The sequence below is a fragment of the Podarcis cretensis genome, assembly GCF_951804945.1.
Source record: "Podarcis cretensis genome assembly, chromosome: 9".
NCBI lineage: Eukaryota > Metazoa > Chordata > Lepidosauria > Squamata > Lacertidae > Podarcis > Podarcis cretensis.
Genome location: NC_137178.1, coordinates 16,167,396 through 16,194,595, shown reverse-complemented (window position 1 = coordinate 16,194,595; position 27,200 = coordinate 16,167,396). Strand labels below are relative to the sequence as shown.

The 27,200-nt window shown below is 43.5% G+C and overlaps 2 protein-coding genes across 4 annotated transcripts; one reads left to right on the top strand and one right to left on the bottom strand.

Moving 5' to 3' along the window:
• Positions 1-761: 761 nt before the first annotated feature.
• Positions 762-12,238, top strand: LOC307224397 (uncharacterized protein). Its single transcript, XM_079991262.1, has 11 exons — positions 762-789; positions 1,675-1,748; positions 3,241-3,270; positions 4,183-4,308; positions 5,045-5,080; positions 7,373-7,408; positions 8,283-8,321; positions 8,640-8,666; positions 9,392-9,412; positions 10,240-10,271; positions 11,147-12,238. The coding sequence occupies exons 2-10, from the start codon at positions 1,689-1,691 to the stop codon at positions 10,243-10,245; spliced, it is 381 nt and encodes a 126-aa protein (XP_079847388.1). The 5' UTR covers positions 762-789; positions 1,675-1,688; the 3' UTR covers positions 10,246-10,271; positions 11,147-12,238.
• Positions 12,239-12,365: 127 nt separating this feature from the next.
• NUDT9 (nudix hydrolase 9) lies at positions 12,366-26,462 on the bottom strand. 3 transcript variants are annotated; one of them, XM_079991052.1, is made up of 9 exons: positions 26,379-26,462; positions 26,059-26,148; positions 21,619-21,855; positions 19,007-19,102; positions 17,727-17,813; positions 17,044-17,155; positions 15,513-15,659; positions 14,960-15,044; positions 12,366-14,108 (listed from the first exon to the last, which is right to left on the bottom strand). In XM_079991052.1, exons 3-9 carry the CDS (start codon positions 21,813-21,815, stop codon positions 13,915-13,917), a joined length of 918 nt encoding a protein of 305 aa, XP_079847178.1. In that variant the 5' UTR covers positions 21,816-21,855; positions 26,059-26,148; positions 26,379-26,462; the 3' UTR covers positions 12,366-13,914. The 3 variants fall into 3 exon arrangements, with proteins under 3 accessions (XP_079847178.1, XP_079847176.1, XP_079847177.1); XM_079991050.1 differs by lacking the exon at positions 26,379-26,462 and adding an exon at positions 23,684-23,864; XM_079991051.1 differs by lacking the exon at positions 26,379-26,462 and having other exon boundaries at positions 26,059-26,153.
• Between the last annotated feature and the right edge of the window lie 738 nt (positions 26,463-27,200).

Here is a 27,200-nt window from a genome sequence, read left to right as displayed (position 1 = left end):
GCTAACGTGTGGTCTTGAACAAAAAACACCTTGGGATCAGATCCTGTACCTGAGATGCAATAGTGGTCATAAGCAAAGGCCATCGCATATAGATCCAACCATATCAGCCCGGAGTGGGGCAGTCATCTTTATGGCACCATCACTATCAGTGCAATCCTGTGAATGTAAAAGTAAAATCCACTGTTTTTAAATGTACTTAATCCCAGGTACATGGATTTTAGCTTAATAATTTGGAGCTCAATAAGATGCACACAGTCTCATTCTCTGTGTCCAAATCTGAGGAATGGGTCTGAAGTTTTGGAAGCAGCCCAAAATTGGAGGAGATTGCTTTGCTTCAAACAAGGTCCACAACTCTTTGAAACAGGTTTCCACTGTACAGGTTTTCCAGAGCAGATGCACACCCTAGTAATTTCTTCCATTGTGGTACTCAATGCAATGGAGATATTATTTCCCAGATGATATTGAGGTAGTGACCTTGGCCTCAGCAAGACTGCTGCATTAGTACATACTTCATCAGTTAGGGGCAGTTCCTCTGACAATCGCTTCTTATCACAATAAAAAGATAGCCCAGGGATTTCTGCAGGCAAACCACAGACACAAAACCAAAACTCCTAATCTTATTGGGTATTAACAAATTATGACTCATGAAGACCAGTGATTTTTTTTCTTTGATGATTAAAGCCATGTTATTGGGACATGACTATATATAAATACCAGCTACTCACATAGAGTTGTGAGATCAAGTTGACTTCTAGATTTTTCTTCAGCCAACCTTGAAGCAAACTAAAGGTAAGTCTTGGGGTGCTTCCATTTTGGGGCTTAGCATTGAAAATGGATTCCTGAGTTATCACATGTGGCTTGTTGACAACTTAATGTTTCAACTTAATGGATTTTCCTTGGTAATTGAAAATCTGAAAGGGGGAAGGAGAGATACAGGGTAGCATTTTGATGGCAACAACACTGTGTGCTTACTGCCAAAAAGAAAAACTCTTCATGCATTGGGAGCATCGATCCCACAATAATCACCCATCTGGATGCACCCAAGGATTTAGTGCAATTTAGAGAGCCTAAACTACTTGGATGTGTCATAAATGTACTCTACAGGTAAAATTACATATATTCATTACATCTCATCAGGGCTGGCATCCAGATTAGACTCCAGTTGTGAGCCAAAATGTATATCTAGTTGTCAAAAACTAACCTGAACAGCTGCTTCCGCTAGAATGTCATAACATTACTAAAATATATTGCTTTGGTAGAAATAAGTAATTAATTTCAATGGGATTTACATCCAAGTAAAATTTTATGCAGAAATTGTCCTTGAAGAACACCTGGGGGGGGGAGTGAGGTCACACACTGGCCGTGCCCACAATATCACAGTTGTTGCCAGCTCCGTCATTCATTGGGTGGAAGTTCTGAAGGGGAAATGATGTGCATTCTGGAGGAACCTATTTGTGTTCAAGCCAAACCCAGCAGACATGAAGGACTGGGAGTGGAGCCAGTGGGTTGTGAGATGTTGGGGTGGCAGCAGCACATGTGGCTCCCCTCCCCTCTCTCCACGCAATCTTTGATAACCTCTGGATAAGTTTTGTAAAGAGTTCTCCTGACTACCCAATCGTTAGCAAGCTGGGGGGAAAACCCTGCATCAATTGTTCCCTACTTATGTTGCTTCAGGTTCTTCTGCCACAATGAAACTGCTGATTTATCTTTCCTGCATTCTGAGCATAGCAGTCGCTGTCCCAGTCCGTGTAAGTAGCACTGAACCTGTGGAATGGGGAAACCTGTTAGGCCAACAGCTAGAATCTCTTAGTAATACAGTTGTAGCGCACTGTAACAACATGACAATAAGATAAAAATAAGTAAAGGTGGTGGGGAATGTCAAAGAGATAACCAGAGCCATTTGGGCTGCTAAGCACATGACATATTTCCTACTCTGGGTATCAGTTCTGCATAGAAAGTTGCAAGCGTGCCACCACATGTGCATTTTGCCCAGTGTGCATATAATGGGAAACCCTGTTTCATAGGCTCTTCCAATCCTGTGTATGTTATACGAACAGCAATTTCTCACACTTGAATTCACCATTTCAGAGATGTGTATGCCCCAAACTGGCATTCATGGAATAACCAACTCTATATACTGATTACTGTATTTTTTGCTCCATAAGACACAGTTCAGTTTTTTCCTCCTAAAAAGTAAGGGGAAATGTCTGTGTGTCTTATGGAGCAAATGTGTGGTCGATCGCCAGCTCCCTTTCTGGCCCCGCCCCCTTGCCCAGGCCTCCATTGTTTAATGTTCTGCGGACGGAGGCTGTTTGTTTCCCCAGCGACATGTGACTGGCTGATTAGATTATCTCTCTGGAAACTGTAGAAATGGCTCCCTTTCCTTTCCTAAAGAAGCTGCAGAACTGTGAGCTGAACCCCATAAAAACAGGATTTTTTTCCCCTTTGCAAAAGAAGCTGCACAACTGTGAGCTGGTGCTCAAAAAACAGGGCTTTCCCCCTTTCCTACTCTAAAAACTAGGTGCGTCTTATGGAGCGAAAAATACGGTGTATATAAACAAGTCCTGGCTCATATGAAGTAGCTGCCTCAATCTGCCTAATGGAAGAGCTGGGTGCATCCCTGGGCTTCCCAAGCAGCATCTCCTTCCTTCCTTCCTTCCTTCCTTCCTTCCTTCCTTCCTTCCTTCCTGTTATGCCAGGCAGCTGGAAGGCCAGGCACCAGCCTCTAGCTGCTGAACCATCTTCTTCCTTTCCTTACACCAGCTGACCAGCTGCCCCTCTCCTCCTTTGCTCAGGGAAATGTCTCTGGGCTCAGAGACATGTTAGGGAAGGCCGAGGGGTCTAGACACCTGAAATTCATTTCCGAGCTAGGCCAGCGTTGCCCAAATGAAAACAAGTGAGAAAAGAAGTGTTTGGAGAGGCAGAAGCCTCCATGGGCTGCAAGAGGGGTGTCTGGAGGCATCGTGCAAGGGACTCTGGCCTTCTCCCAGCAAACTCTCATTGACCAATCCATGGGCAAGGACAAGTTGTGCCTCCAACTGCATTGTGAGATGTGGGAAGAGAGAAGAATTCACATGGGAGGTGACAGGAACCTGAGGAAATGGGGAATATAGGATACGTGGAACCTTTGCTTGGGTTCTAGAGGAATACTCCCAATGTCATCCTGTGAGGATAAAGCATGAAATCTAACCCACAAAAACATGAAATCTAACCCTGTTTTTATTTCATATGTTTTGACAGCGGTCAGCAAGTGGCAGTGCCAGCAACGAGGTAAACCATCTTGTGTATTTCTTAACTGTCTTAATTGTAATATTTTATTGTTTGTTTTATTGTATATTTTAATTCAGGATGCTAAGATGCCCCCAATGGATTTGTTATTGTGCATTTTGATTGTGCATTGATTTTATAGTTGTATGCCACTTAGAAGCCTTTCTGGTATATAAGTGGTATATAAAATAAAAATTATAATTATATCAATAACCTTCTGTGTGCAAGAGTGTTAGTGCCATGGAAACAATATTAAAAGCACACATTCTGGAAGATGCTTTTGATTTCTGGCAGAGGGTTTTTAAGAGCAGCATGAATATGTTTGCTTGTTTGTTACCTTAATTTTGACTCCACTATTTTTAGGGCAGACCCTTCACAAGGCCACTCCCCAAAATTAGTAAACTTCATATATCGAACAGTATGAGGGGTGTGGGTGTGTGGGTGTGTGTAAAAGCATAAAGCCATCAATCAAATATCAACCAGAGCAAATCAGTTTTCAAAATCTGCTTGATTTTGATAGGCTAATGATGATGACTGATCTCATGTTCACCAGGATGCAGGTAGCCTTTCGAGCAACCTGGTCCTTAACTGTTCAGGGCTTAAAATATCAAAACCAGCTCTTTAATATAGCCATGCTGAGACTGATAGGAGTTGTAGTCTGTAACATCCGGAGAGCAACAGGTTGAAGAAGGCCAATATACATCGAGCCTCGAAACACACACACAACCAATTAAATTGGAACAGAATGGGTGTCACATGATCCCATAAGCATTTTGACAGCTGCTTTCTTAAAGGTAGCCCTGCAGAGAGAGCATTACAGGAATCAAGTGAGGACGTCAGCAGAGTGTGTTCAAACCACTTCCACCACACTTGCGGTGTTGTCTGTCTCCACCTTCTGTTTCTCTGTTTCCACAGCGCCTTCCTATCATGGTTCCTCAAGTGCCTCCTCAGGTTCCTCCTCAGTTGCTTCCTCAGTTTCCTCCTCCACTTCCAGCACAACCATACCCACCTCAGATTCCAGCACAGCCATACCCACCTCAGGTAATACCAGCATGGCATTAAGAGAAGGGAGCGTGCCTATGCTTGTGGCACAAACCCCATTCACCAAAATGAAGAGCTATGCTTCTGCATCCCTGGATGCCTTGCTCCCCAAACAGGAAGAGCCCACTGATGGCAAGTTGCAAGAGGGTAGCCTACATCGTCATCTAGAGGCCATTTTAAAGGGCGCCATATTGTCAGGCTGGAATTGGATATTACCTGGGAGCAACAAGAGATGGTGCGCAAGGCTGCTCCTGATTGCTGCTTTGTTGTGGGCAGCAGCGCCAACTTTAGGGGTTGGAAGGGGATTCAGCCCCCTCAATATTTGTGGGCAGGGGGTTGAATCCTCCCCCCAAATATTGAGGTCATGTGTATGACTGAAGGAGCGTCTCCACCCCCATCGCTTTATTGGCCGAGGGAGCCAGCGTACAGCTTCCGGGTCATGTGGCCAGCATGACTAAGCCACTTCTGGCGAACCATGTGCTTTCGAACTGCTAGGTTGGCAGGAGCAGGGACTGAGCAACGGGAGCTCACCCCATCACGGGGATTCGAACTGCCGACCTTCTGATCGGCAAGTCCTAGGCTCTGTGGTTTAACCCACAGAACTAACCCGCATCCCTGTACCAATAACAAACTTAGTTGGTCTCTAAGGTGCTATGGAAGGATTTTTTTTTTTATTAAGATAATTAAAGGCAAATATGTTAGCGTGATTTGTTTCATAGCTTTGTTTCTTTTACAGATGATCCCGATCTATGTGACCTATGATCCAGCTCAGGTAATTGATGGCAACCATAAACTAAAGCTTTGTAAAGATTGCCAGAGGAGGGGGTTAGGCTGCGCCCTGACCAAATGCCAGGTGGAACAGCTCTGTCTTGCAGGCCCTGCGGAAAGATGTCAAGTCCTGCAGGGCCCTTGTCTCTTGTGACAGAGCGTTCCACCAGGTTGGAGCCGCAGCCGAAAAAGCCCTGGCTCTAGTTGAGGCCAGCCTAACCTCTCTGAGGCCTGGGACCCTCAAGGTGTTTTTATTTGAAGATCGTAAGTTCCTCTGTGGGGCATACCAGGAGAGGCGGTCCCGTAGGTACGAGGGCCCTAGGCCGTATAGGGCTTTGAAGGTTAAAACCAGCACCTTAAACCTGATCCTGTACTCCACCGGGAGCCAGTGCAGCTGGTATAGCACCGGATGAATGTGATCTCTAAGCGAAGAGAGGTGACCGTCGCGTGGATCACAGTGGCTAGGTCAGGGCGAGAGAGGTAAGGAGCCAACTGCTTAGCTTGGCGGAGATGAAAAAATGCCGCCTTTGTTATAGCTGCAATCTGCGCCTCCATGGAGAGGGAGGTATCAAAGATTACACCCAAACTCTTAACGGACGGTGCTGGCACTAATTGCACCCCCGCAAGAGATGGGAGTTGCCCCCTCAGTCCCATGTCGTCCCGTCCCAGCCAGAAGACCTCTGTCTTCGAAGGATTTAACTTCAGCCGGCTCCCACGTAACCATCCAGCCACAGCCTCCAAGCATCTGATCAGTGTGTCTGGGGCCGAGTCCGGGTGGCCGTCCATCAACAAATAGAGTTGGGTGTCATCAGCATACTGATGGCAGCCCAGCCCAAAACTCCGGACAAGCTGGGCGAGGGGGCGCATAAAGATGTTAAAAAGCATCGGGGAGAGTATTGCACCCTGAGGCACACCACACACCAAGGAGTGGCGGGATGACAATTCCCCCCCAAGCGCCACCCTCTGTCCCCGACCAGAGAGAAACGAGCGCAGCCATTGAAGGACTGTGCCCTGGATCCCCACGTCGGCAAGGCGGTGGTCCAGGAGTTCGTGATCGACCATGTCGAAGGCTGCTGACAGGTCTAGAAGAATCAGCAGCCCCGACCCGCCTCGATCCAGCTGCCTGCGGAGATCATCTGTTAGGGCGACCAGAGCCGTCTCGGTCCCATGACCAGCGCGGAAGCCGGACTGGAATGGATCCAGAGCTGATGTTTCATCCAGAAACCTACCAAGCTGTTCAGCAACCGCTCTCTCAATCACCTTACCCAGGAATGGAAGATTCGAGACCGGGCGGTAATTGGATAGATCTAAGGGATCTAATGATGTTTTCTTTAAGAGCGGGCGCACCACTGCCTCCTTCAGTTCCCCTGGGAATGTCCCGGCGCCAAGGGACAGATTGATGATATCCCCCAGGGGGGCCCGCACCTCTTCTGGACACGCTCTAATCAGCCAGGACGGGCACGGGTCGAGAGGACAGGTGGTGGGCTTTCCAGCTCGGAGGAGTCTGTCTACATCAGCTGGGGATATCCAGTCAAAGTGGTCCAATACTGAACCCGAGGACAGTCGAGGGGCCTCCAGTTCCTTTATTGTATCCAAATGGGAGTTGTAGGCCAATAACCTCTGGAGGGCTGAATTTGAGGAAGCCTGTAGTAGAGGGAAGTGAGGGGCAGATGGGGCTTGTCAACCCGGGAAGGGAGCCCACCTAGGAGAAGGAATTGATCAGTGTGTGTTAGTAATTAACCTGCTTTGCCACAAGGAGGAAACCTAGATAGTGTAACCCATCAGATTTTTCTCAGTTTTGTTTTAATGTGTGTGTGTTATTTACTGTTGTGAGTCACTTTGAGTTGCTTTTGCTTTTTTAAAAAGTGACTAAAGACGCAGCTGGCGCTGTGGGTTAAACCACAGAGCCTAGGACTTGCCAATCAGAAGGTCGGCGGTTCAAATCCCCACGACCGACGGGGTGAGCTCCTGTTGCTCGGTCCCTGCTCCTGCCAACCTAGCAGTTCAAAAGCACCGCAAAAAGTGCAAGTAGATAAATAGGTACCGCTCCGGTGGGAAGGTAAACGGTGTTTCCGTGTGCTGCTCTGGTTCCTCAAAAGCGGCTTAGTCATGCTGGCCACATGACCCGGAAGCCTGTACGCCGGCTCCCTCAGCTAATAAAGCAAGATGAGCGCTGCAACCCCAGAGTCTGCCACGACTGGACCTAATGGTCAGGGGTGCCTTTACCTTTAATAAATTTAAATATTGATATTGAATCAAAACCAACTACCTCCCTTGTTTTCTTCTTTTCCCTTAGGGTTTGCCCTCTATTCTCAGCAATCTGCCAGGCGTGGTAAGTTCAAAATTCTGCTTGGTTTTCTATACCACCACCTATTTCAGACTTTCATAAGCAGCAGCTGTGGTTAACACTCAGTCTGAGTAAGAAATGAGAGTGAAATATCATCCACAAGGTAGTTCCTTTGTTATCTCCTGCCATCTCTCCTATGGTTTCACCAGTCCTTTTTTTTTTTTAATTTAAAAAAAAGTTCACATTTTTGAATGTCTATGCTGTTTTCCAGCCTGTTTTCCTCCTATCGGGACCAACTTGTATGACTCTCCTGGCTGGGGCTGATGGAAGTTTTAGTCTAGAACATCTGGAGGGTGTCAGTTTATATGCACTTCCATACAAAAACTCATGCACATTTGATCAAATGAACTGAAAAATAAATATACAATGCCAATTCTGGCTTAACCAATTTCAGAACAGACTTCTTTGTGGGGATTCAAAAGAGCACTAATCAAGTAACGTTAGTTTTGATCATTGAATGAGTGCACTTGCAGCACAATACTCAAAACTTCTCTACTCAGAAGTAAGCCACATTGAGTTCAATGTTATACCTGTTTACCTGGAAGGAAAAGTCCCTATGAACTCAGTGGGAGTTACAGTACTTTCTGAGCAAACATGGATAAGATTGCATTGTGGAATGCCATTTACTTTCTCTGGGTTGCTCCCCAAATCTATGAAATTTAAGAGATGGGAAAGGAATAAAATCCACCAAGAGAGCAACACTTCTCGTCAAATTCTGCATCGGTGTTGTAAATACTTTAGCTAAAGTGAACGATCTCATAGTTTCCTCATTGCCACCACATTATGGCAGCTCCCGGATATAGAAAACCACCATTTGAAACCAAGCTTTATATGATTGAATGAGGTCCCTTCTCTTTAGGTGAGCCCTGGAGCTGGAGGTGTTGGTGGCCCATTTCTGGTAAGACAATTTACTGTTCATCAGTGGTGTAGCGTGGGTTGTCAGCACCCGGGATGCAAGTAATTTGCACCCCCTAACCCATGGATTTGCGCCCCCTAACCCTAACACCCAGATGTTGCGCCCGGTGCGGCCGGCCCCCCCTGCACCCCCCACGCTACGCCACTGCTGTTCATCATTATTACTAGATCGTAGCACAGTGGCGGGGGGGGGGCATATCTACACTGCACTGTGGAAATCGGCCCATAATGTTCACCAAATAACCGTATGACTGACCTCTGTTACAAGAATGCAGTGTACTGATTTTTTGCCTCTCTCTAGATCCCTTATCCTGCAATTCCTGGGGCGGTAAGTTCATTGATCTTCATTGCATCATACTTCCCTAGTCAGAGATCCAAGGGGAAACTCAGAGGTCTTTGAATGATTGCCTGATTATATGTGTGGGTTTAGGCCATTGCACTTTATGAAAGGTATCCTGCAAAAGAAGCGGGGAGAGAAAGCCCTCAACGTTTGTGGGGGAGGTCATGGGCACATTTGGAATTTTGAAAAAGTGGCTTCCATGGAGTCGTTACCTGTCAGAACCAAAAAAATCAAAAGTGGCTCGTGATGCATCAGAGTTTGGAAGAACAAAGGGTTAGGAAGAACTATAAGCACAGTTCAGTTTGGCACTAAAAACAAATTCCTGGGCTCAGAATTCTTTAACTCTTAAGTCAGGGGTCACCAGTCTCTTGGGGTCCGTGGACACATTTGAGATCTGGAGAAACTGTTGCAGACCACATGCAATGACCAGTCCCACACTGAGACCTATTCCATTGGCTACAGTGGAATACTACTTTCAAGTGGAATTTCAGAAGTGGGAGGGGTACCTTCTGAGTACCAGGAAAGGTACCTGGATGTGAATCAATGTTTTTTGCAGATGGTTCTATTGGTGGATTTCAGTTTCTGGGTGCGGGAAGTGGGTAGCAAAGAAAGCAGATTCCTTTCTGCCTGATATTTGCCCACACCTTTCTTGGAGGATACCAAGATTCATGTCAAATGCTTTTCAACAGTCTTACTGTCTTACACATTTTTAGGGCTTCCCACCTATTGTGGGGGTAAGTAGTTTCCTACTTCTATTGGTACTAAGAACAACCAGCTGGAGTCTGGGGGGGCTGGTTTGTGCCCCCTCAAAATTGTGCAACCGGGGCCACGGCCTTTCTGCTTCCCCCACTATGCCCCTGCCCTACCGAAAAGGTTCAGTTTCTATGTCCCTCATCCACAGTCATGCTTGTCCCATGCCTTTCCCAGATAAAACCTGTTCTTTAGCTCAAAATCAGAACAAAAACTCAACTTGCCATTTGCTCTGAGTACTAAAGAATGCCCCCCCCCCCCCCCCCGCAATGGAGATAGCAATGGGAAAAGAGGGAAAGCTGGGATAGCTCTGTCAGTAGAGCATGAGGCTCTTAATCTCAGGGCCATGGGTTCAAAAAAATTCTGCAATGCTGGGGGTTGTGAGAGATGACTCTTGTGGTCCCTTTCAACTCTTCAGTCCTATGATTCTATGCCTATGGGGAGGAGGCCTAAAGAAACCACTACAGCATGTGCATGAACTCCCAAAGGCTTCCCCCAACATCTCCTCAAAAAGCATAACATAGTATTATGAACAAATCATGGTTTATGAATGAGCCTCAGGGCTGAGTACTCCCCACTCTCTTCATGGCTTGTGTTAAGCCAGAGTTCCCCATTACATCTGAACTGATAAACTTTGCCTGAATGATGGGATAATAAACCATCCAGGGCCGTGGTGGTGGAAGCTTTAAAAGATCATCCAAACTGGGACAGAGTTTTACTAGGGACCAGAATCAGACATTGGGAACAAGTGCTGTCTACATACTTTCTGTATAAGAACTTTTAACTAATGAAACATTACTTTCTTCAACAGAAATAGCATCCCAGCTGAGATACCCTCCTGCGGTATGTACCAAGTGTTTTGTTGGCAAATTCCATTTCATATCATTTATAGCTTTGCTGCTTTATGAAATGCTTAACTGTCAGCAAGCAAAGGCACGAGGCTTAAGTTTAATACTAGTATGCCAAAACCTGTACAGCATCCCGTCATGCGTGCCAACTTCCCTCACTTATTCAGGACACATTCCAGTGAACGTTTAAAAATGCTTAAGGCTACAATTCTATTCCATATACCTGAGAGCAGGTTTCATTGTATCCCCAAGTAAAAACGCATAAAATTGGGCTGGGTGCCCCATGGCTTTCGGTGAAACAGAAACCAATGGGATTTTCGAGGACTTTGTTTTGGCTGAATTATACCCTTGGAGAGCAGATTTGTAGCGCAATGAGACAAGTGACCAGGGCCATCCCAAGACAGTTTGGATGTCCAAGGAAAACTACAAAATGGCATCCCCCTCCCCACCAGGGAAGAAGGGATGAGTTAAGATCTACATCAGGAACAGGAGGAGAATAATGATCTACATCTGCTGCCCCTGTGGGTCCTGCCACCTGAGGCAGTTCCTTCACCTTGCCTCATGGGTGGGCCGGCCCTGCAAGCTTGTAAATCTCAAATCACACATCAAATCAGACTATTGGTCCATCAAGCTCAATATTGTATACATTAACTAGCAATGGTTCTCTAGAATTTTCAGGCCAAGGTCTTTTTCCTAACCCTATCTGGGATCTTCTAGGTACAAAGTGTATGCTCTACTACAGAGTGAAGCAGCGTAGATTGATGGGATCTTGCAAAAGAGACAGACAGAGAGAGAGAGTTGTTGCCTATGCTTTTTAAACCCAGTTGTAAGAGATTCGTTCAGCTTCAAATCTGATTTTGTGTTCTAAAGGTGACAGCAAGAACATGAAGGATGTGTTCCATGCCTGCTTTTACTTCCCTGCTGCAGTCTTCAAGCCACATTTGTATGCATCTTGAATGGCAGTTATTTGCTTTAAATGGCTATAAGTAATAGTAATTTCTTTTTTTGACAACGATACACCATCTTTCATCTCTTGTGAAGAATTGTTTTCACCTAATGCAATATAAAATCATCAGCTTCTAATCTAAGCAGTGTTCATATTTGATTGGGTAAATGTAAGCACTGACAGTTCCATTTTGAAATTGTCAAATTTTAAAAGAAAAGACCATGGTTTTAACTATGGGTTTAAAGTTCATTAACACCACTAAAGATGATAAATGTATGAATGCTGTATTGTGTAACACATAGAATGAAATGCATAAATTTTGGTTTGCTGCTCTGCCTCAGTAAGTGATTGAAATGTCTCGCTTAACAGATTTCAGTCAAATAGGTCACTTTCAGTTAATTGTGTTTTAATTCCATTCCAATCAATGGGGAAAAATAGTTATGACTAACTTAAGTCCCACGGTACTAAGATGTAACTAACAGTACCCAGCCCACGATGTTTTTTGCTGGAAAATGGGAGGGGCATTCCGTTTAAAAATTGTATGAATAAAGAATACAAATAAGCACATCAAATTTACGTTTATGGTCTGTTTGGAGAAGAATCAACACATCACAATTTTTCACACCTCAGTATTTTGGGTTTTTCTCTTTCATGTAGATTCAGTAGCTTCTGACAAAGCCTAACCACAGTGCTGGCCTAGTTTGCACACAACAGTAAGCCGTGGTTTGCTTAATGAACCACAATTCACAATGTGTTATTCCACAAGTGACTGAACAAACCATGGCTTTTTTTCTAACTGCTCAGGACTTGGCAGCTTGATGAATGTCTGAGGCCAAAAAACAACAACCCCCAAACCCCCTATGGTTAAGGAATGGTGTTGCATTCTCACATAGTGCCAAGCCATGGTTAAATCAAATCAAGGTTCATAAGCTAAGGGCTTCATACTGTAAACAAACCATTGTTAACGTGCTGTGCAGGATTTATATATAACACTTAATACAAAAAAATTGTTCAATAAACCTTAGCATAAAGTGCGAGCTAGGCGGTTTTATTATATCAGCATTTCTCAAACATTTGATATCTGGATTAATTTTTCTTCTGGAATAAATGGAGGTCATCTCACATTCAAAAACAGATAACATATGCAGAAGGCAAGGAATGCCAGAAACTGTGGCTGCTGTGCAATTTATTCAGAAGTCAAAGAATAAAACCGCTTCGTTATGTGTTTCAGAAAATATTGGCAGCTTGACATAACAAATAGAAGGGTACATAATGAACAACCATCCCAAACTTTAGCCAAAGGTTCATAAGAAAAAACTAAGCGCTACAATATAACCAATGAGAAGCTGGCTGGCATAAAAGGTTAGCGTTATTGATTTGTTGATAAGACTTCGTCATTACGGGGATGGTTCCAAAGTATAATGACCTTTGGGCAGGCCATGGAATGAAGACACTCCAACAGTGGCTCGGAAGCAAAGCTATTCTTTAGAGTGGTCCAAGGTAGTTTACAATCATGTTGGTGGTGGAAATATTAAGTGCTTGAAAGCAGGTTTCTATACTGCTGGTGGTTTCAAACAAGAATATTCTGTGACTGGAGTCCAGAGAGCTTCTCTTCAAACACTAAAACAACCAGTATATCAGAATATTCTCCAGTGGCCAAAACTGTGAAAGCTCAGCCAGTACAGGAAACGAGAATAATTAAAAGAGCTCTTTGGATCCCACTTTTTTAAAAAAATGGAAATGGCAATATAAGATAAGCTTACTGGAGTGTTTCATTCCAATATGAGCTAAGCCTAGAGGTGTGTTTCATTCATCCAAGTAAATATTTTAAAACATGTTTGTGTTGCCCTCTGTTTCCTCAATCATAGGCTCCTGGGTCAAATCCTATATTACATTTTCTTTGTGATTATACCAAAGATCTCTTTTCCCTTCTCTACAAAGACTAGGATCAGTGTGGTAAAAACAACAATAGTATGGTGGCTTATTTTGTATGATGTACAAGAGATAATTCAGATTATGATTTAAAGATACACAATGCAACTCTGTGCATGGTTTACTCAGAAGCAAGTCCCTCTGGGTTTAATGGGGTTTATTTCCAGATTAAGTGCATAGGAACGCAACCTAAATTGCTTCCTGATTATGGCAATAAATATTAAGTGCAGACACTAAAGGGTTATTTCCATAACATTAGATCAATGTCAGAAAGTAAAACTGATTGCAGCTGTTAATTTTTATAATTGTAAAATACCTCTCAACACTCCTGTTGATCAACAAAAACCACACCCTTATACATGTTTTTATTTACGTATAATGGATGCAGAATATGTTCTCGAATACCTTAGCAATATTTCTTGATAGAAAGAGAGGGCACCATGCAGCCAAAGCTAGACATTTAGAAGTCACACTGATATTATTTTACTGGAAAATTTAATGGGGATTTGGCTTCACTTAAATTTGGCTGCCTATCCTTTGTGGCTTTAAGACAAGGATGAGGAAGCTGTGGAACTCTAGATGCTGTTGGATTACAACTCCCATCAGCCCTGCCCATTGGCACATGGTAGATGGGGCAGATGGGAACTGGAGTCCAACAAATCTGAAGGGCTGCAGGTTCTCCATCCATACATCAGTAATCTCATTCTTCAAAGCAGTATTAACACCTCATTCCATCTATCAGCCATGTTTAGGCTTTAGTTTAGGCCTTGATCTCAGCCCCATCATGGCAAACCAGGTTATGCTCTTCCCTCCAGTGTGCTCCTCTTTTCTCTGCTACGAGCCTGACAAAGTCGGCATGACTGGCATAGAGTTTCAGCTTTTCTCCAATGTCAACCCATTTCACTTTCCCAGCATCGTCTCCTGCTTCCAAGTGTAAGTTCTCCATTGCTCCACCTGTTATGCAAAGAGAGATTCTGGCATTAGTTTGAATCCTTTTAACCTACAGCACAACCCACTGAATACTCCACCAGGACTTCTACCCCATGACAGCTTCCATGGCAAAGCACATAACAGTTCTTTTCACCAAACACTCTTGTGACAGAAGTTCTCATACCTTCAGTAGATTTTACAGCCCTCCTTGTCCCAAGGAATCAGGCTTGAACACAAAGGAAGGGTGATAGTTCAGTGGCAGAGTGCATATTTTGCATGCAGGAGGTCCCAGGTTCCATCACTAACATCTTCACTTCCCTATCTGAATAGCCACTGCAATACTGAGCTAGATGAACCAATGGACTGGTTTGGTAAGCAGAAACATAGGGGGCTGCTTGAAACTTAAACCAACAAATGACAACAAAATGACATTTTTTGTGCAATGGTACCCATGTAAGCAACACTCCTGAGTCATCAGGAAACTTTTTTGGGTTTTTAGTGTTGAACTTAAAAAAAAAAAAATCTAGCATAACAATGCACAAGTAAGTGTGCCAACAAGTAGGTATTCAAGTATTACTTAAAATTCTTTTTCTGTCCTCCAATTTCCTATAGTCAAGAATGTGCAGAAAAAATGGTTAGCAACTGGAAAATTAATGATCATCCTTCCCATCTTCTAATCTTCTAACAGAGATGAGGAACTTGTGGTCCTCCAGTTGTTGGACTACAATTCCCATCATCCCTATCCACTGGCCATGCTGGCACATGCTGAGAATTGTAGTGCAGAACGGCTGAAGGCCCCTGGTTCCCCACCCTTGTTCCAACAACATGACAATGGGTGTGACCACAAAACAAGGAAGGCAGCACCCCTTACTCACCAGTTTCATCATGGTAGTTTACGGCTTCTGTCTCCATCCAAGCATTATCTGTGTTACGAGGATCATCCACATACCCTTTGTATACCTGGAAAGCCAAGATATAGGCTGACAACTGTCCTGTTTACCATTTGGGCTCTTGCCCAATTAATTAAGTCTTAGGCAGCTAATCACGTGAGTTTGTCAACTAAATAAATCTGCAAAAATGTGCATTGGAGATGGGAAATTTAAAGAAAAAAATTTTGTTTTTGAATGATGCATGTTTAACACACACCAGGTATCGTCTTGGAACAAGAGAAATGCCATTTAATGTATGCTTGCCACTGTCAGTTTTTAAAAGCACTTTTCTTTAAAATGTACTAAAAACGGGGTGGAGAGAATGTTGTACAGATTATTTTAATCAGTCCATTAAAGGTTGTTATACTTCCTGCTACCAAAATCTGCTTAATAAGAAGCTGCTACTATTTGAAATGTAATTGAAAAGAGTTCCATCGACCTTCGCATGTAATATTTAATGGGCTTGCAAAATTATAACAGGAGCAGAGAGGGCACTCACCACAAAGTAATCTTGACTGAACAGCTTGTTCAGTTGTTTCTCCATTTCTTCCATCTCAGCCTCTGTTTTCTGTAAGGAGTTCAAGGCCTCTTCGCTAAATTCTCTCTTTAGTGCAACCGACAATTTTTCCCCTGGGTCTACCATGCCCTAAAATAAAAAGGTTGTCACTTGTTACAACTTCCTTCAGAGCCTGGATGCTTTCCCTTTGAGGCTAATCCCACCTTTGTAGGGGAGGGTGATTATCATTATAAAAACCACATCAAGGGGTGAGGCAGGAATGGTATGAAATATGATAGCGGCAGATGATAGTTTAAAAAATGAAAAACAATGGAGATATCTGATGACAGATCTCTTGACATGTCAGTTATGCCCTTAAGGCAAAGGTAAAGGGACCCCTGACCATTAGGTCCAGTAGTGACTGACTCTGGGGTTGCGGCACTCATCTCGCTTTCTTGGCCGAGGGAGCCGGCGTACAGCTTCCAGGTCATGTGGCCAGCATGACTAAGCCGCTTCTGGCGAACCAGAGCAGCGCATAGAAACGTCGTTTACCTTCCTGCCAGAGCGGTACCTATTTATCTACTTGCACTTTGACGTGCTTTCGAACTGCTAGGTTGGCAGGAGCAGGGACCGAGCAACGGAAGCTCACCCCGTCACAGGGATTCAAACTGCTAACCTTCTGATCGGCAAGTCTTAGGCTCTGTGGTTTAGCCCACAGCACCACTCGCGTCCCAGTTATGCCCTTACTCACGGCCTAATATGCCAGCTGCTGAGTGTTGTTAGTTTTTCTGGGTGTAGCTCAGGGGTGAGGAACCTCAGGCGGGGGGTGGGGGGTAATGCAGCTGTTCAGACCTCTCTATCTGGCACTCAGAGCTTTCCCCAGACTGCCACCACTCTCTGCAAGCCACAGCCCTCACTGGCTCTGCTTTAAACCCATGTTTTTGCCTGGCTGGAATGTGCCCTTGAACTGTGACAGTACCTCTTGCTCATCTGGATGAAGGAATCATAGAATCATAGAGTTAGAAGGAACTCAAGAGTCATCTAGTCCAACCCCTTGCAATGCTGGAATCAATACAGAGGGGTACAGTGGTACCTCGGGTTAAGAACTTAATTCATTCCAGAGGTCAGTTCTTAACCTGAAACTGTTCTTAACCTGAGGTACCACTTTAGCTAATGGGGCTTCCCGCTGTCGCCGTGCCACTACCGCGCAATTTCTGTTCTCATCTTGAAGCAAAGTTCTTAACCCAAGGTACTATTTCTGGGTTAGCGGAGTCTGTAACCTGAAGCGTCTGTAACCTAAAGCGTCTGTAACCTGAAGCGTCTCTAACCCAAGGTACCACTGTACGTACAGGAGCTAGTGTGCGGCCCTCAGAAGGAAATGTGGCCCTCAGAATGAAAACGTTTCCCCTCTCCTGGTGAAGATTTTAATAATCCTTCAAATGCTCAGCAAGAAAGGGAGCTGTGACACACACACTGGGTCTTTTGGAGACCAGCACATTTTTGAAAACCGATTGTGTCAATTCTCTCTTCTCACCCCTGGAATGGCCCATTCCCCGCAGTCCTTCCTTTTGATTGCAATGAACTGCAAGATACTTTTGCCAGACGCTGGGTGAGCTACTTTATTGCCACTGCCGTCTCTCTTCCACCTGCAAAGAGTCACCGGGGGGGGGGGGTTAATCTGTGGTTCAGCTCAAGACATGCAGGAAAACGCCACTTCAGATGTAACATCAAACCATAGCAATGAGCCCAATGCCTGCATGCTTCCCACTCATACCACATGCTCAGATTCTCTTGCTTGCAATTTAGCTGCAAGACATGATTTGCTGCTACTTCTGAACCATGTTTCGCCGGATTTTGTTGCAGTTGCAAATGTAAGGCTTGCTGCAGAACTGGAAGTGAGGGAGGTAAACAGAGGAAATGAAGAGAAGAAGGAGAGAGAGTGTGAGCTCTGGGCTCATTCATACAGTTCCACAGTTTGGTATTCTGTCTGAACCCACCCAGAACATTGGAACTGAAATGAATGTGAAAACCTTGGGTCTGCTCAGCAAGGATGCATTGTGGAGGCTCAGGCAACATAGCAATTGCTTCCATATAGTTTTTTAAGTCATCTTAAAGTAGAATTAGAAGCAATATCATGATCAGCATTTTTAATATTTCACATATTGACTTGAACGTAAAATACTCCCATTTGACATCATCTAGAATGATATTACTTACTTAGTTACAAGAGGATCTACAGCATGATTTGGTCCCCAACGCCCCAAGAGACCTCGGCCCACTAATCCTGTCCTGCCTACAGGATTCCTGAAAAATAACAGAGCACAAATGAATGCCTGAATACGATCCAAAGGCCCACACAACTGAAGTTCCACACGGCCAAAGAAGATTGCAGCTCATCTTTCTTGAACAGCAACGCCCCCTCTTAACCAAATGCCACTTAGCACACTACTTTTGAAACATGGAAGCCTTTCAAATGCAGTCTGTGATACAGAATTGGGAGCGGGGTGGATCTGTTGTTCAAATACCAAAACCCTACTGGGCATGTCTAGCCTCTTTGGTGCACCCAAAATAGGTCTTTAAAGCATATGTATTTTTAAAAATATTTAACGAAACAGTGTTATGACAGTGTTATAGCAGGGGTTCCCATACTGTGGTCTGTAGACCACCAGTGGTCTGTGAGCTTCATTCAGGTGGTCCGCGGCATGTCTACATTAAGTATTCATATTGATTTTTAATTGCATTTTAATCGTTCATCTTATCGTTCATATCTTTTTGTTGTATTACAATGTAAGGGATGAAAATAGTATTATTATAAAATACTATGTAAGAAATAAAAGCAATTAAATACAGCATCTAGCACACTGCATTACGATTGCTACAATAGGCGGGGGGGCGGATGATTGGGGACAAATGGCTTACAGGGTATTCAAGATTTTGTTAGAGATGTTTTTCTTATATTCTCATTTTTTAGAATGCATTTTAAAAGCATGTAATAGTTTCAGCGTTTTCTTTTTAAATGCTAAAGTCCTGAATATAATTTTCTGAGGAATAAGGATGTATAATCTGGTTTACATGCCTAATGCACTATCAAGGAGTTTACATTAAATACACAGTTAAGAAAAACATTATCAAGAACAAGTCATGGAGCTATGAAACAGCATGAGATAAACCTTTTCTTCCTGCTTCATTCTTTACACTTGGGCCACATAACAACCATTACTTTGCCTTTCACATAATAGCAATACTGGTTGAAGTTATGCTCTTTTAATTGTCTTTTAAACCCATGGTCCTAATGGCAATCAAGGCTTCAGAAAATAGCTTCAGAAGAGTTTTAGCTTGGAAACTTGCAAATATGTATTGGACACACATTTTAGCAGACAGGCAACCAGGATTCTGAACCAGTGAATCTGTGCTGACCTCTTAGGTTATTTCCACTAAGGTATGTGACCTTCACTCACAGACTTTTGATGCAAGCACCAACACAGAATGTCAAATACCTGGGCCTCCCATTTTCCACGTGATAGAAACCATTCTGGCTCCTCCTCTCCACTTGCCCATCCTTCTCGTTGAACTTTGGAGAAAAGTTTTTCACCCTTTTCAAAAAAATAATAACAAAACTGAAATAAACAATTTAAAAACCCTTCAGTGTGCATTACCAACATCCCTGTTTCTATGGAACTTATTTCCAATGTTAGCTGTATTCAGGATCACAACTTGGCAGCCCAATCCTATCTGGTAAGATGTCCTTTACTGTAATCCTTTTGCCCTATCCTCAAACTGTCTATCAGATTCTTCAGTCTGTTTTCGCATTACTGTGTATGCTCTTTGGCTTGCTCATTTCATTTGTGCTTCTCTGTGATATCCATGTGCTTGGCATGAGTTTGTGTGCCTACTGTTAGAAAAAGTTTGTGGTGTGCAGGTATGTAGGGAATTGGACTTGTGTTGGGGTGCTCTTTTTGGGATGGTTGCAGGGCACATGCCATCTTTGTCTAGCCAGGACCTACATTTTTCATTGCTTGACAGATGCCAGTTACAGACAACTTAGTTAAAAGGCTGCATTTTAAGGTTAGCATGGACAGCCTAGAGTTTCGTGTAGGTGGGAGAAGCATTCTGCCTTCAAGCATGTGCACATCTGACCTATCTTTTTTAGACAAAAGCTGTCTCCTTCTCTAGCCCTTACATAAAGAAGTTTGTAGCCCAAGGCCAGTGCTTGTTTGGCAACAATTTGGCAGCTGCTTGATCGCTGACCGTCTCTTGATTTTCTCACACAGTCAGAGAGCGAGCGGTAAAACTTCTAGTTATTTAATGGTTCAAAAGAATAAGTCATAATGACATCAATTTTGCACTAAACAAACAATGCTAATATTTGGCTTTTTTCAAATCATGCTTATTTTTAGCATTGTGGCTGCTAAAATCTGGGGACACTAGGTAGCTGTGATATATGAAAATGGCAAAGTTCTTCCCTGTGACACAGCCAAGTTACGTTGCTAGGCTCAGTTGTCACCCTGGCCTGCAAATAAGCCTTCAGTACATGCAGGACAATGCATGATAAACACCTTCATTATGTAAACCAAGAGAGGACTAGATTTATAACTTTACTTCTAGTAAAGTAAGACCCTCATGCTTCCATTTGTCACTTGGTGGTCTGGAATTAAGCTAGTAAATTTCCTTAAGGTTTTTAAACTGCTTTGAGGGTTGTTGTTTTTTACAGCTAAGTGGTCTATACATTTTATGAAACAAAATAAATAAAAGGTGGTAGTTTAAAGCTACCAGTGTGGTATAGCAGATGGTGCTGGATGTGGACTCACGGCAACTGTTTAAATTCTCCCACAAGCATGCAATGGTTTTTATGAACTTATTTAAAAAATGTGTTTTCTACCTTCCAGAACCTCTGAAAAAGGGCATGACACAATAAATATGTACAATATCAAATGCATGATAAAATTAAAGAATGCATCCTTTACTTTTGCATTGTTGATTGTGAACAAGCCCTACAAATTTATCAAGTGCTTAACTTGGCTACTGTTGGTAGCTTCTCCAATCCCACCATCCCATATCAAAATTAAACACTTTGGTTAATTTGTAGGATCTCAGCACAATTCCTCTGGAATTGTATTCATGCCTCGTAATACGTTTGCTATTACCAGACGAAATAAGATAAAGGAAGCACCTTATCCAAAGCTGCTGCTATATTTAAGTTTAGCTGCTAGTCAACAGCTGGAAGGATTAAGTGGCAGTGCCAACTCACCAAGCAGAAGGGAGAGCTTCCCCCTTGAGCCTTCATTATTCCCTGCCACTCTCACCAAAGGTGTCATGGAATTTGAAGACGCTGGAACTCAGGACGAAAGGGAAAAACGTCCTAAGAGGAAGGCACGTTTGGCAAACTCTCACCATGATCAACTCCCACCCGGAAACCTATGTCCCCACTGTGGAAGGAGGTGTGGATCCAGAATAGGCCTCCACAGTCACTTACGGACTCACTGTTAAGACCATGTTCATGGAAGACAATCTTACTCGGCTACGAGTGATCGCCAAAGAAGGAAGAAGACGACTCCCTGCCACTGTCAGAAAGCATGTATGCATTATCAAACCTTACATAATTTGCTGCCCTTGATATAACTACAGTTAGAAGTGCATTGAACAGAGCTGGATTTTTACATGTCAACGAAATTCCAAAATTTACCCTATTAGTGCCAAAATCTGTACAGGAAGCTATTTCCACAATGGTGAGCTTAAGCACTGCATATTCTAACTGCAGCATAGTCCAAAATTTAAGTCCCATTTAAGTCTTGGGGTATAAATAACCTGAACTGGAACTGTATTGTTGCTTCTTAGCTGCCCTGAGCCCGGCCTTGGCTGGGGAGGGCGGGGTATAAATAAAAAATTATTATTATTATTATTATTCAGCAGCCTCCCTGGATAACTTAATAACTGAACACAACTCCTCTTTCAACAATTTCTCTCTTACAACTAAGAACGAAGGCAATATATGGTCACATTCATAAATATTATGCCCACCATTTACTTTTAGTCAAGCAAAAGCTAAGTCATTCTCAAAAACAAGCCCTCCCCTTTTACTGCACCCCATTAGTCAACCAACAGTGCTCACCCAATTTCTGGATCTGCCCATTTAGGTCCTGCCAAAACAGATTGTGCTGTATATTCCACAGGGCTGTAATCCTCCCATTCAGTTGACCAATCCACCTTATCGTTGGGAACTCTGCTGCGCTCAATGTTTGATCCTGGATATGGGGAGGTCCTTGCTTTGTTATGCAAATTTTCTCTTGCATCTTTACAATTCGACATTTTAGCAGCCTTGCTGTGAAACCAACTTTCTGAAGATGGGCTGTAGAAAAATAGAAGGACTTGCACACAAAGGGGAAAATAAACTTGATGTAATGCTGTGCGTTACAGGATTGGGACATTTCATACACAGTAAATTGCATACAAACACCATCAATATCACAGCCATCCAGGAAAACTCCACATCTTGTGTGATTTAAGTGCTAAATAACCAACTGTTAAAAATGTGGGCAAGTGGGGAAAGTTCATCCTCCCCCAGGAGGATGGCCCAGTCTGTTGAAAATGAGATTCTTAATCTCAGGGTCATAGGCTCAAGGCCCAAATTGGGCAAAAGATTCCTGCATGGCAGGGGGGTTGGACTACATGACCCTGCGGTCCCTTTCAACTCTGCAATTCTATAATTCTATGAAGGTGGAAATTTCCTTACACAAGCTGTTGACCTATCAACCAAACTGTAGTTTCATCACATTGAAAAAATAAAATATCAAGTATGGTGCTCATGGGTATTATAGGGGTGGCATGGTGAACATTTCTAATGCTCGTTGGTTCAAAGAGAGGGGAAGGTGGATGGGGACACTTTAGTAAATGACTTAAATCATTTGCCAAAAAAAAACAAAACCAAAGACTATAAAGCAAGTACCCCCACCCAATATTCCTTAATAAATTATCAGGTTTTTTAAAAAAAATGAAAATGAAAAACTAAAGTACATTTCTAGTTGTTTTAGTTAGGGAGATACATTTTTTTAAAGGCAATATTGCTTCCTCTGCTACTGAGCCATGAGTGAGTGATGATAGGATTGCAGCCAAACCACAGTCACTGAGAAATAAGGAGGTGGTATAAAAGCAGAGACATCACCTTGCCAACAAAGGTCCGTATAGTGAAAGCTATGGTTTTCCCAGTAGTGATGTATGGAAGTGAGAGCTGGACCATAAAGAAGGCTGATCGCCAAAGAATTGATGCTTTTGAATTATGGTGCTGGAGGAGACTCTTGAGAGTCCCATGGACTGCATGAAGAACAAACCTATCCATTCTGAAGGAAATCAGCCCTGAGTGCTCACTGGAAGGACAAATCGTGAAGCTGAGGCTCCAATACTTTGGCCACCTCATGAGAAGAGAAGACTCCCTGGAAAAACCCTGATGTTGGGAAAGATGGAGGGCACAAGGAGAAGGGGACGACAGAGGGCAAGATGGTTAGACAGTGTTCTCGAAGGTACCAGCATGAGTTTGACCAAACTGCGGGAGGCAGTGGGAGACAGGAGTGCTTGGCGTGCTCTGGTCCATGGGGTCACGAAGAGTCAGACATGACTAAACAACTAAACAACAACAAATGTGTATAAAGGTTAAAATGCAAACCTAAGGGAAAACTCACAATCACCACTAATGAACACTGAGTATGATCAGTAGCCATAGAACACTAAATGTTAGTTGGAAAAGAAAGTCAGCAAAGGACAATTAGGGGACAGGGAGAGAGAGAATGGAGTATCTTGGAGGAAGGTGTGGTGGCTGGAAACCTGAATAAGAGCACTGCTTTTAGGAGGCAAGAATACACTGCAACGTTTTGTTGCAGGCTCCATTTCCGCTATGCAGTTGTTCCACCAAGAAGCAAACTTGCTCCCAGCTTTCAACATTCTAGCCAAGGAGCTTAAAGGTGCTAGCTAGAATAACTCAGAATTCCTTATGCTTACTTTTAAAATGTACAAAATTAAAATGCATTTTATTAATTTTCCATATCAATACAATTAAGTCGGCTGTGAAAACTATTAGGCTACCAGCATCATCATTCTGACATTATTCCCCACACATCTAGGAGCCCTTGCTCACTGATCTATGTAGAAAGCAGGAGTGTAATATTAGACCTTGGGACAAATACCTGTAGGCTAGATTCCTGGCTGCTTGAAATAGTGGGTAGAAGTAAGTGCAGGAAGAAGACTTAGCAGCAACAGCAGTTAAAGTCACAGTGAGAGAAACCACGGTAACCGTCCGGGCCAGGAAACCCCTTGCCATCCCATGCAGTAAGCTCAAATAGAAATGCCCACCAGTTGTGGAGCAACCTGGAAAGTCAGGAAACCAAATAGAAAACATCTTAGCATAGTATGCGTTGATCCTTCTCCATTCCCCGCAAGACAAACTGACAATTCACTTCACAATTTATACTTTATACAAATTATGGGGTGGAAGGCAGGTATTGTTGCAAATATTACGGTACCAAAGACTTGCTACCTTTATTTTATGTAAACTCGCCCCCAAGATTCGGCTTGTGTGGCCGAAGATAAAACACATTTTTGCATTTTAATCTCCACAAGTATCGGTTGCTGCATTATTTATCTAGGACAAGCCATTTTGCAAAATACACCAACGTATGAGATGAAATAAGACTGCACTGCAGTGCGATCCTATTTTTATTTTCACAGGAGTAAGTCCCACTGAGTTCAATGGGAGACTGCATCTTGGTTTTTGTGGCAATTAAAGAAACCATTCAGATTAGAAAGCACTGATTTAAATCCTAAACATTAGTCAACATTTTTCATTGACATATCACAGGGTTGGACTTTCGTCCCCCTCCCCCCACCCAAAAAAGTGTATTGCAGTTTTTACGTAACTGTTAAATTGTGTTTACAACTAGGCAGAACACTTGCAATTATATTAGTAGGAGTACTTTATAGCTATAGGCATTGAATTATATTGTGACATTTTCATACTGGGTACCAGGGCAAGAAAACTTGTGCTTTTAACAGTTGAAGAGGAGAGGACATTCTAGCAAGTTTAGCTTTTTCTAAGCCTGCATTAAAGCTGTATCTGGCAACATTATACATCTGGCATCATAACCAGCAGGGTGCAGGTGGCAATATTCTTCTGCACATGTACTGACGGTTCAGAAACATTTTATTACAGGATAAAACCCATAAACAAACAATGCTGCTTTACTATATTCAGACAGGCTTGCTTTGACTAGCCAGTCAACAACTATTTGCATTTTTTTTAAAGGATGTCTTATGTTTTTGGATTGTAAAACACGCTAATATTCATAACATTGTAGCGTTCGAAGGATCCCAACACCCCATGGTCATTTAATGGAGCCTCCTGCAATGCTGAAATCACAGCCAAAGAATCCCTGGTGGTCATCCAACCTCTTATTTTAAAAAACTCAATGGAGTTTTCTTAAGGGAAAGCTATTCCTAATGTTTAGTCAGACTCTCTCTTCTTGTGCATTTGAGCCCATATCATCATTACTGCTGTATATTTATTTACACTCCGCCTTTTCCCCTGACTAAAGGCAGCTTACAAGTAAAAAATAAGAACAGCTAAAAACATAGGGGTTATTATTGTTATTATTATTAGGTGTTATAGAAACAGTTCTGTAAACAAATATCCATTGAAGTAACTATTGTTATATATTTATTTACGCCCCGCCTTTTCCCTTGACTGAAGGCAGCTTACAAAAAAAAGAACAGTTAAAAGCAGGATTATTATTATTAGGTGTTATAGAAACAATTCTATAGACAAAATATCCATTGAAGTAATTATTGTTATACTGTATATTTATTTACGCCCCGCCTTTTTCCTTAACCTGAAGGCAGCTTACAAAAAAAAAAGAACAGTTAAAAACATAGGATTATTATTATGTGTTATAGAAACAGTTCTATAAACAAAATATCCATTGAAGTAACTGTTATTATATATTTATTTACGCCCCGCCTTTTTCCTTGACTGAAGGCAGCTTACAAAAAAAAAGTTAAATACATAGGGATCATTATTATTATTATTGGGTGGTATAGAAACAGTTCTATAAACAGAATAAATATCCACTGAAGTAACAGCCGAGGCATAAATATGTTTTGTTGTTTTATCTTTTCTGCTCTGAGGTGTTCTATTCTGGTTTTTTGTTTTACTCTCAAACGGTGCCTAGAAATCTTAGGGAAATATGAAATTCCCCACTCAGCCGTAAAAGCTCACGGGGCTGCCTCCTGTCAGGCGAGCCTACCTCGCAGGGTCGTCGTGGATTAAAACGAAGACTTTGCGCTTTAGAGGAAAGGGAAGGATAGATCAATGTGTGTTAAGAGCCGTGTAACATTTGTTCCGCATGTATACGCGTCTCTGCATGCATATTTCTAGAACCGAAATACAGATCGCATCTCCTTTATTTTTGACATTCGCGTTATCTATATAGAAAAAAAGCGCGGGAACTGGCGAGGTGGGGAGGGGACCGGCCTCCCCTCCCCCTCTCGCTCTCCCCTCAGCACTCACCCCCCGCAAAGCTTCCTCTCTTCGGCCCTTTTTTTCCTCCCAAGCCGCCTTTGCCCCCCCCCGTCAGTCAAATCTCTGCCCCGTGATTGGCTGCGACGGGGACAAAAAAGAAAAACCGTCGCCGCTCTTACCCAATGGGCCACGTCCTTGTGTCCTTCATCCCGCCTCCCTCCACCCCTCAGGGAAATGAAGCCGGGGGATTAGCGGCGTCTCGTTCGCCCCGCCTACTCTAGGTGGTCGATAGGGCAGCGCGGGTGGCGATGTGTTGACGTCGCCTGTCACCTTTCTTTGAAAAAACAAAAACAAAAAAACGCATCTACGTCACACGTCGCCCGTATTCTGATTGGGTTTCAGATGAAGGAGAGGCGTCAGGCCTTTCCCACTGCCCTCTCGCCTTTCCACACATAGAGGTAGAAGTATAGATACATAGAGGTAGAAGTATAGACTCACACACCATCCAAGAGGTTGCGAATAAGCAATAAATTAATAGGGAACCTCATAGGTCGGAACCCATGGAGGTTTCCCTACATTGCAGGGGGTTGGACTAGATATCCCTGTGGATCTCTTCCCGCTCTACAAAGCTACCCGAGAACGGTCTGCCAAAAATTCATGTTTTGCGCCGCTCTACATTTTTCCTACCTCTATGGTCCCTGTGACGAACGTGGCAAATCCTCTTAAAGGGATATCGCCCCAGGTCCAGTTCACAGAGAACTGACACCACAGAGATAGGCAGTGGTAGAGTTACAAGCAAAGGTGTCCGTGCTGACCAATGAGGAACATTAGAATCATAGCATTGTTGGAAGGGTAAAAGGTAAAGGTACCCCTGCCCGTACGGGCCAGTCTTGACAGACTCTGGGGTTGTGCGCCCATCTCACTCAAGAGGCCAGGGGCCAGCGCTGTCCGGAGACACTTCCGGGTCACGTGGCCAGCGTGACAAAGCTGCATCTGGCGAGCCAGAGCTGCACACGGAAACGCCGTTTACCTTCCCGCTGGTAAGCGGTCCCTATTTATCTACTTGCACCCGGAGGTGCTTTCGAACTGCTAGGTTGGCAGGCGCTGGGACCGAGCAGCGGGAGCGCACCCCGCCGCAGGGATTCGAACCGCCGACCTTTCGATCGGCAAGCCCTAGGCGCTGAGGCTTT

Bases quoted from the DNA above. Each gene is read 5' to 3' on its own strand.
- LOC307224397 (XM_079991262.1), top strand. From the start codon at position 1,689: ATGAAACTGCTGATTTATCTTTCCTGCATTCTGAGCATAGCAGTCGCT. The intron at 7,409-8,282 runs GTAAGTTCAAAA...CCTTCTCTTTAG, and splicing joins TCAGCAATCTGCCAGGCGTG to GTGAGCCCTGGAGCTGGAGG. The intron at 8,322-8,639 runs GTAAGACAATTT...GCCTCTCTCTAG, and splicing joins GTGTTGGTGGCCCATTTCTG to ATCCCTTATCCTGCAATTCC.
- NUDT9 (XM_079991050.1), bottom strand. From the start codon at position 23,817: ATGGCAAGGGGTTTCCTGGCCCGGACGGTTACCGTGGTTTCTCTCACT. The intron at 17,156-17,726 runs GTAAGTAATATC...GACTCTTTGCAG, and splicing joins GTAGATCCTCTTGTAACTAA to GTGGAAGAGAGACGGCAGTG. The intron at 15,045-15,512 runs GTGAGTGCCCTC...TTGGCTTTCCAG, and splicing joins TCAGTCAAGATTACTTTGTG to GTATACAAAGGGTATGTGGA.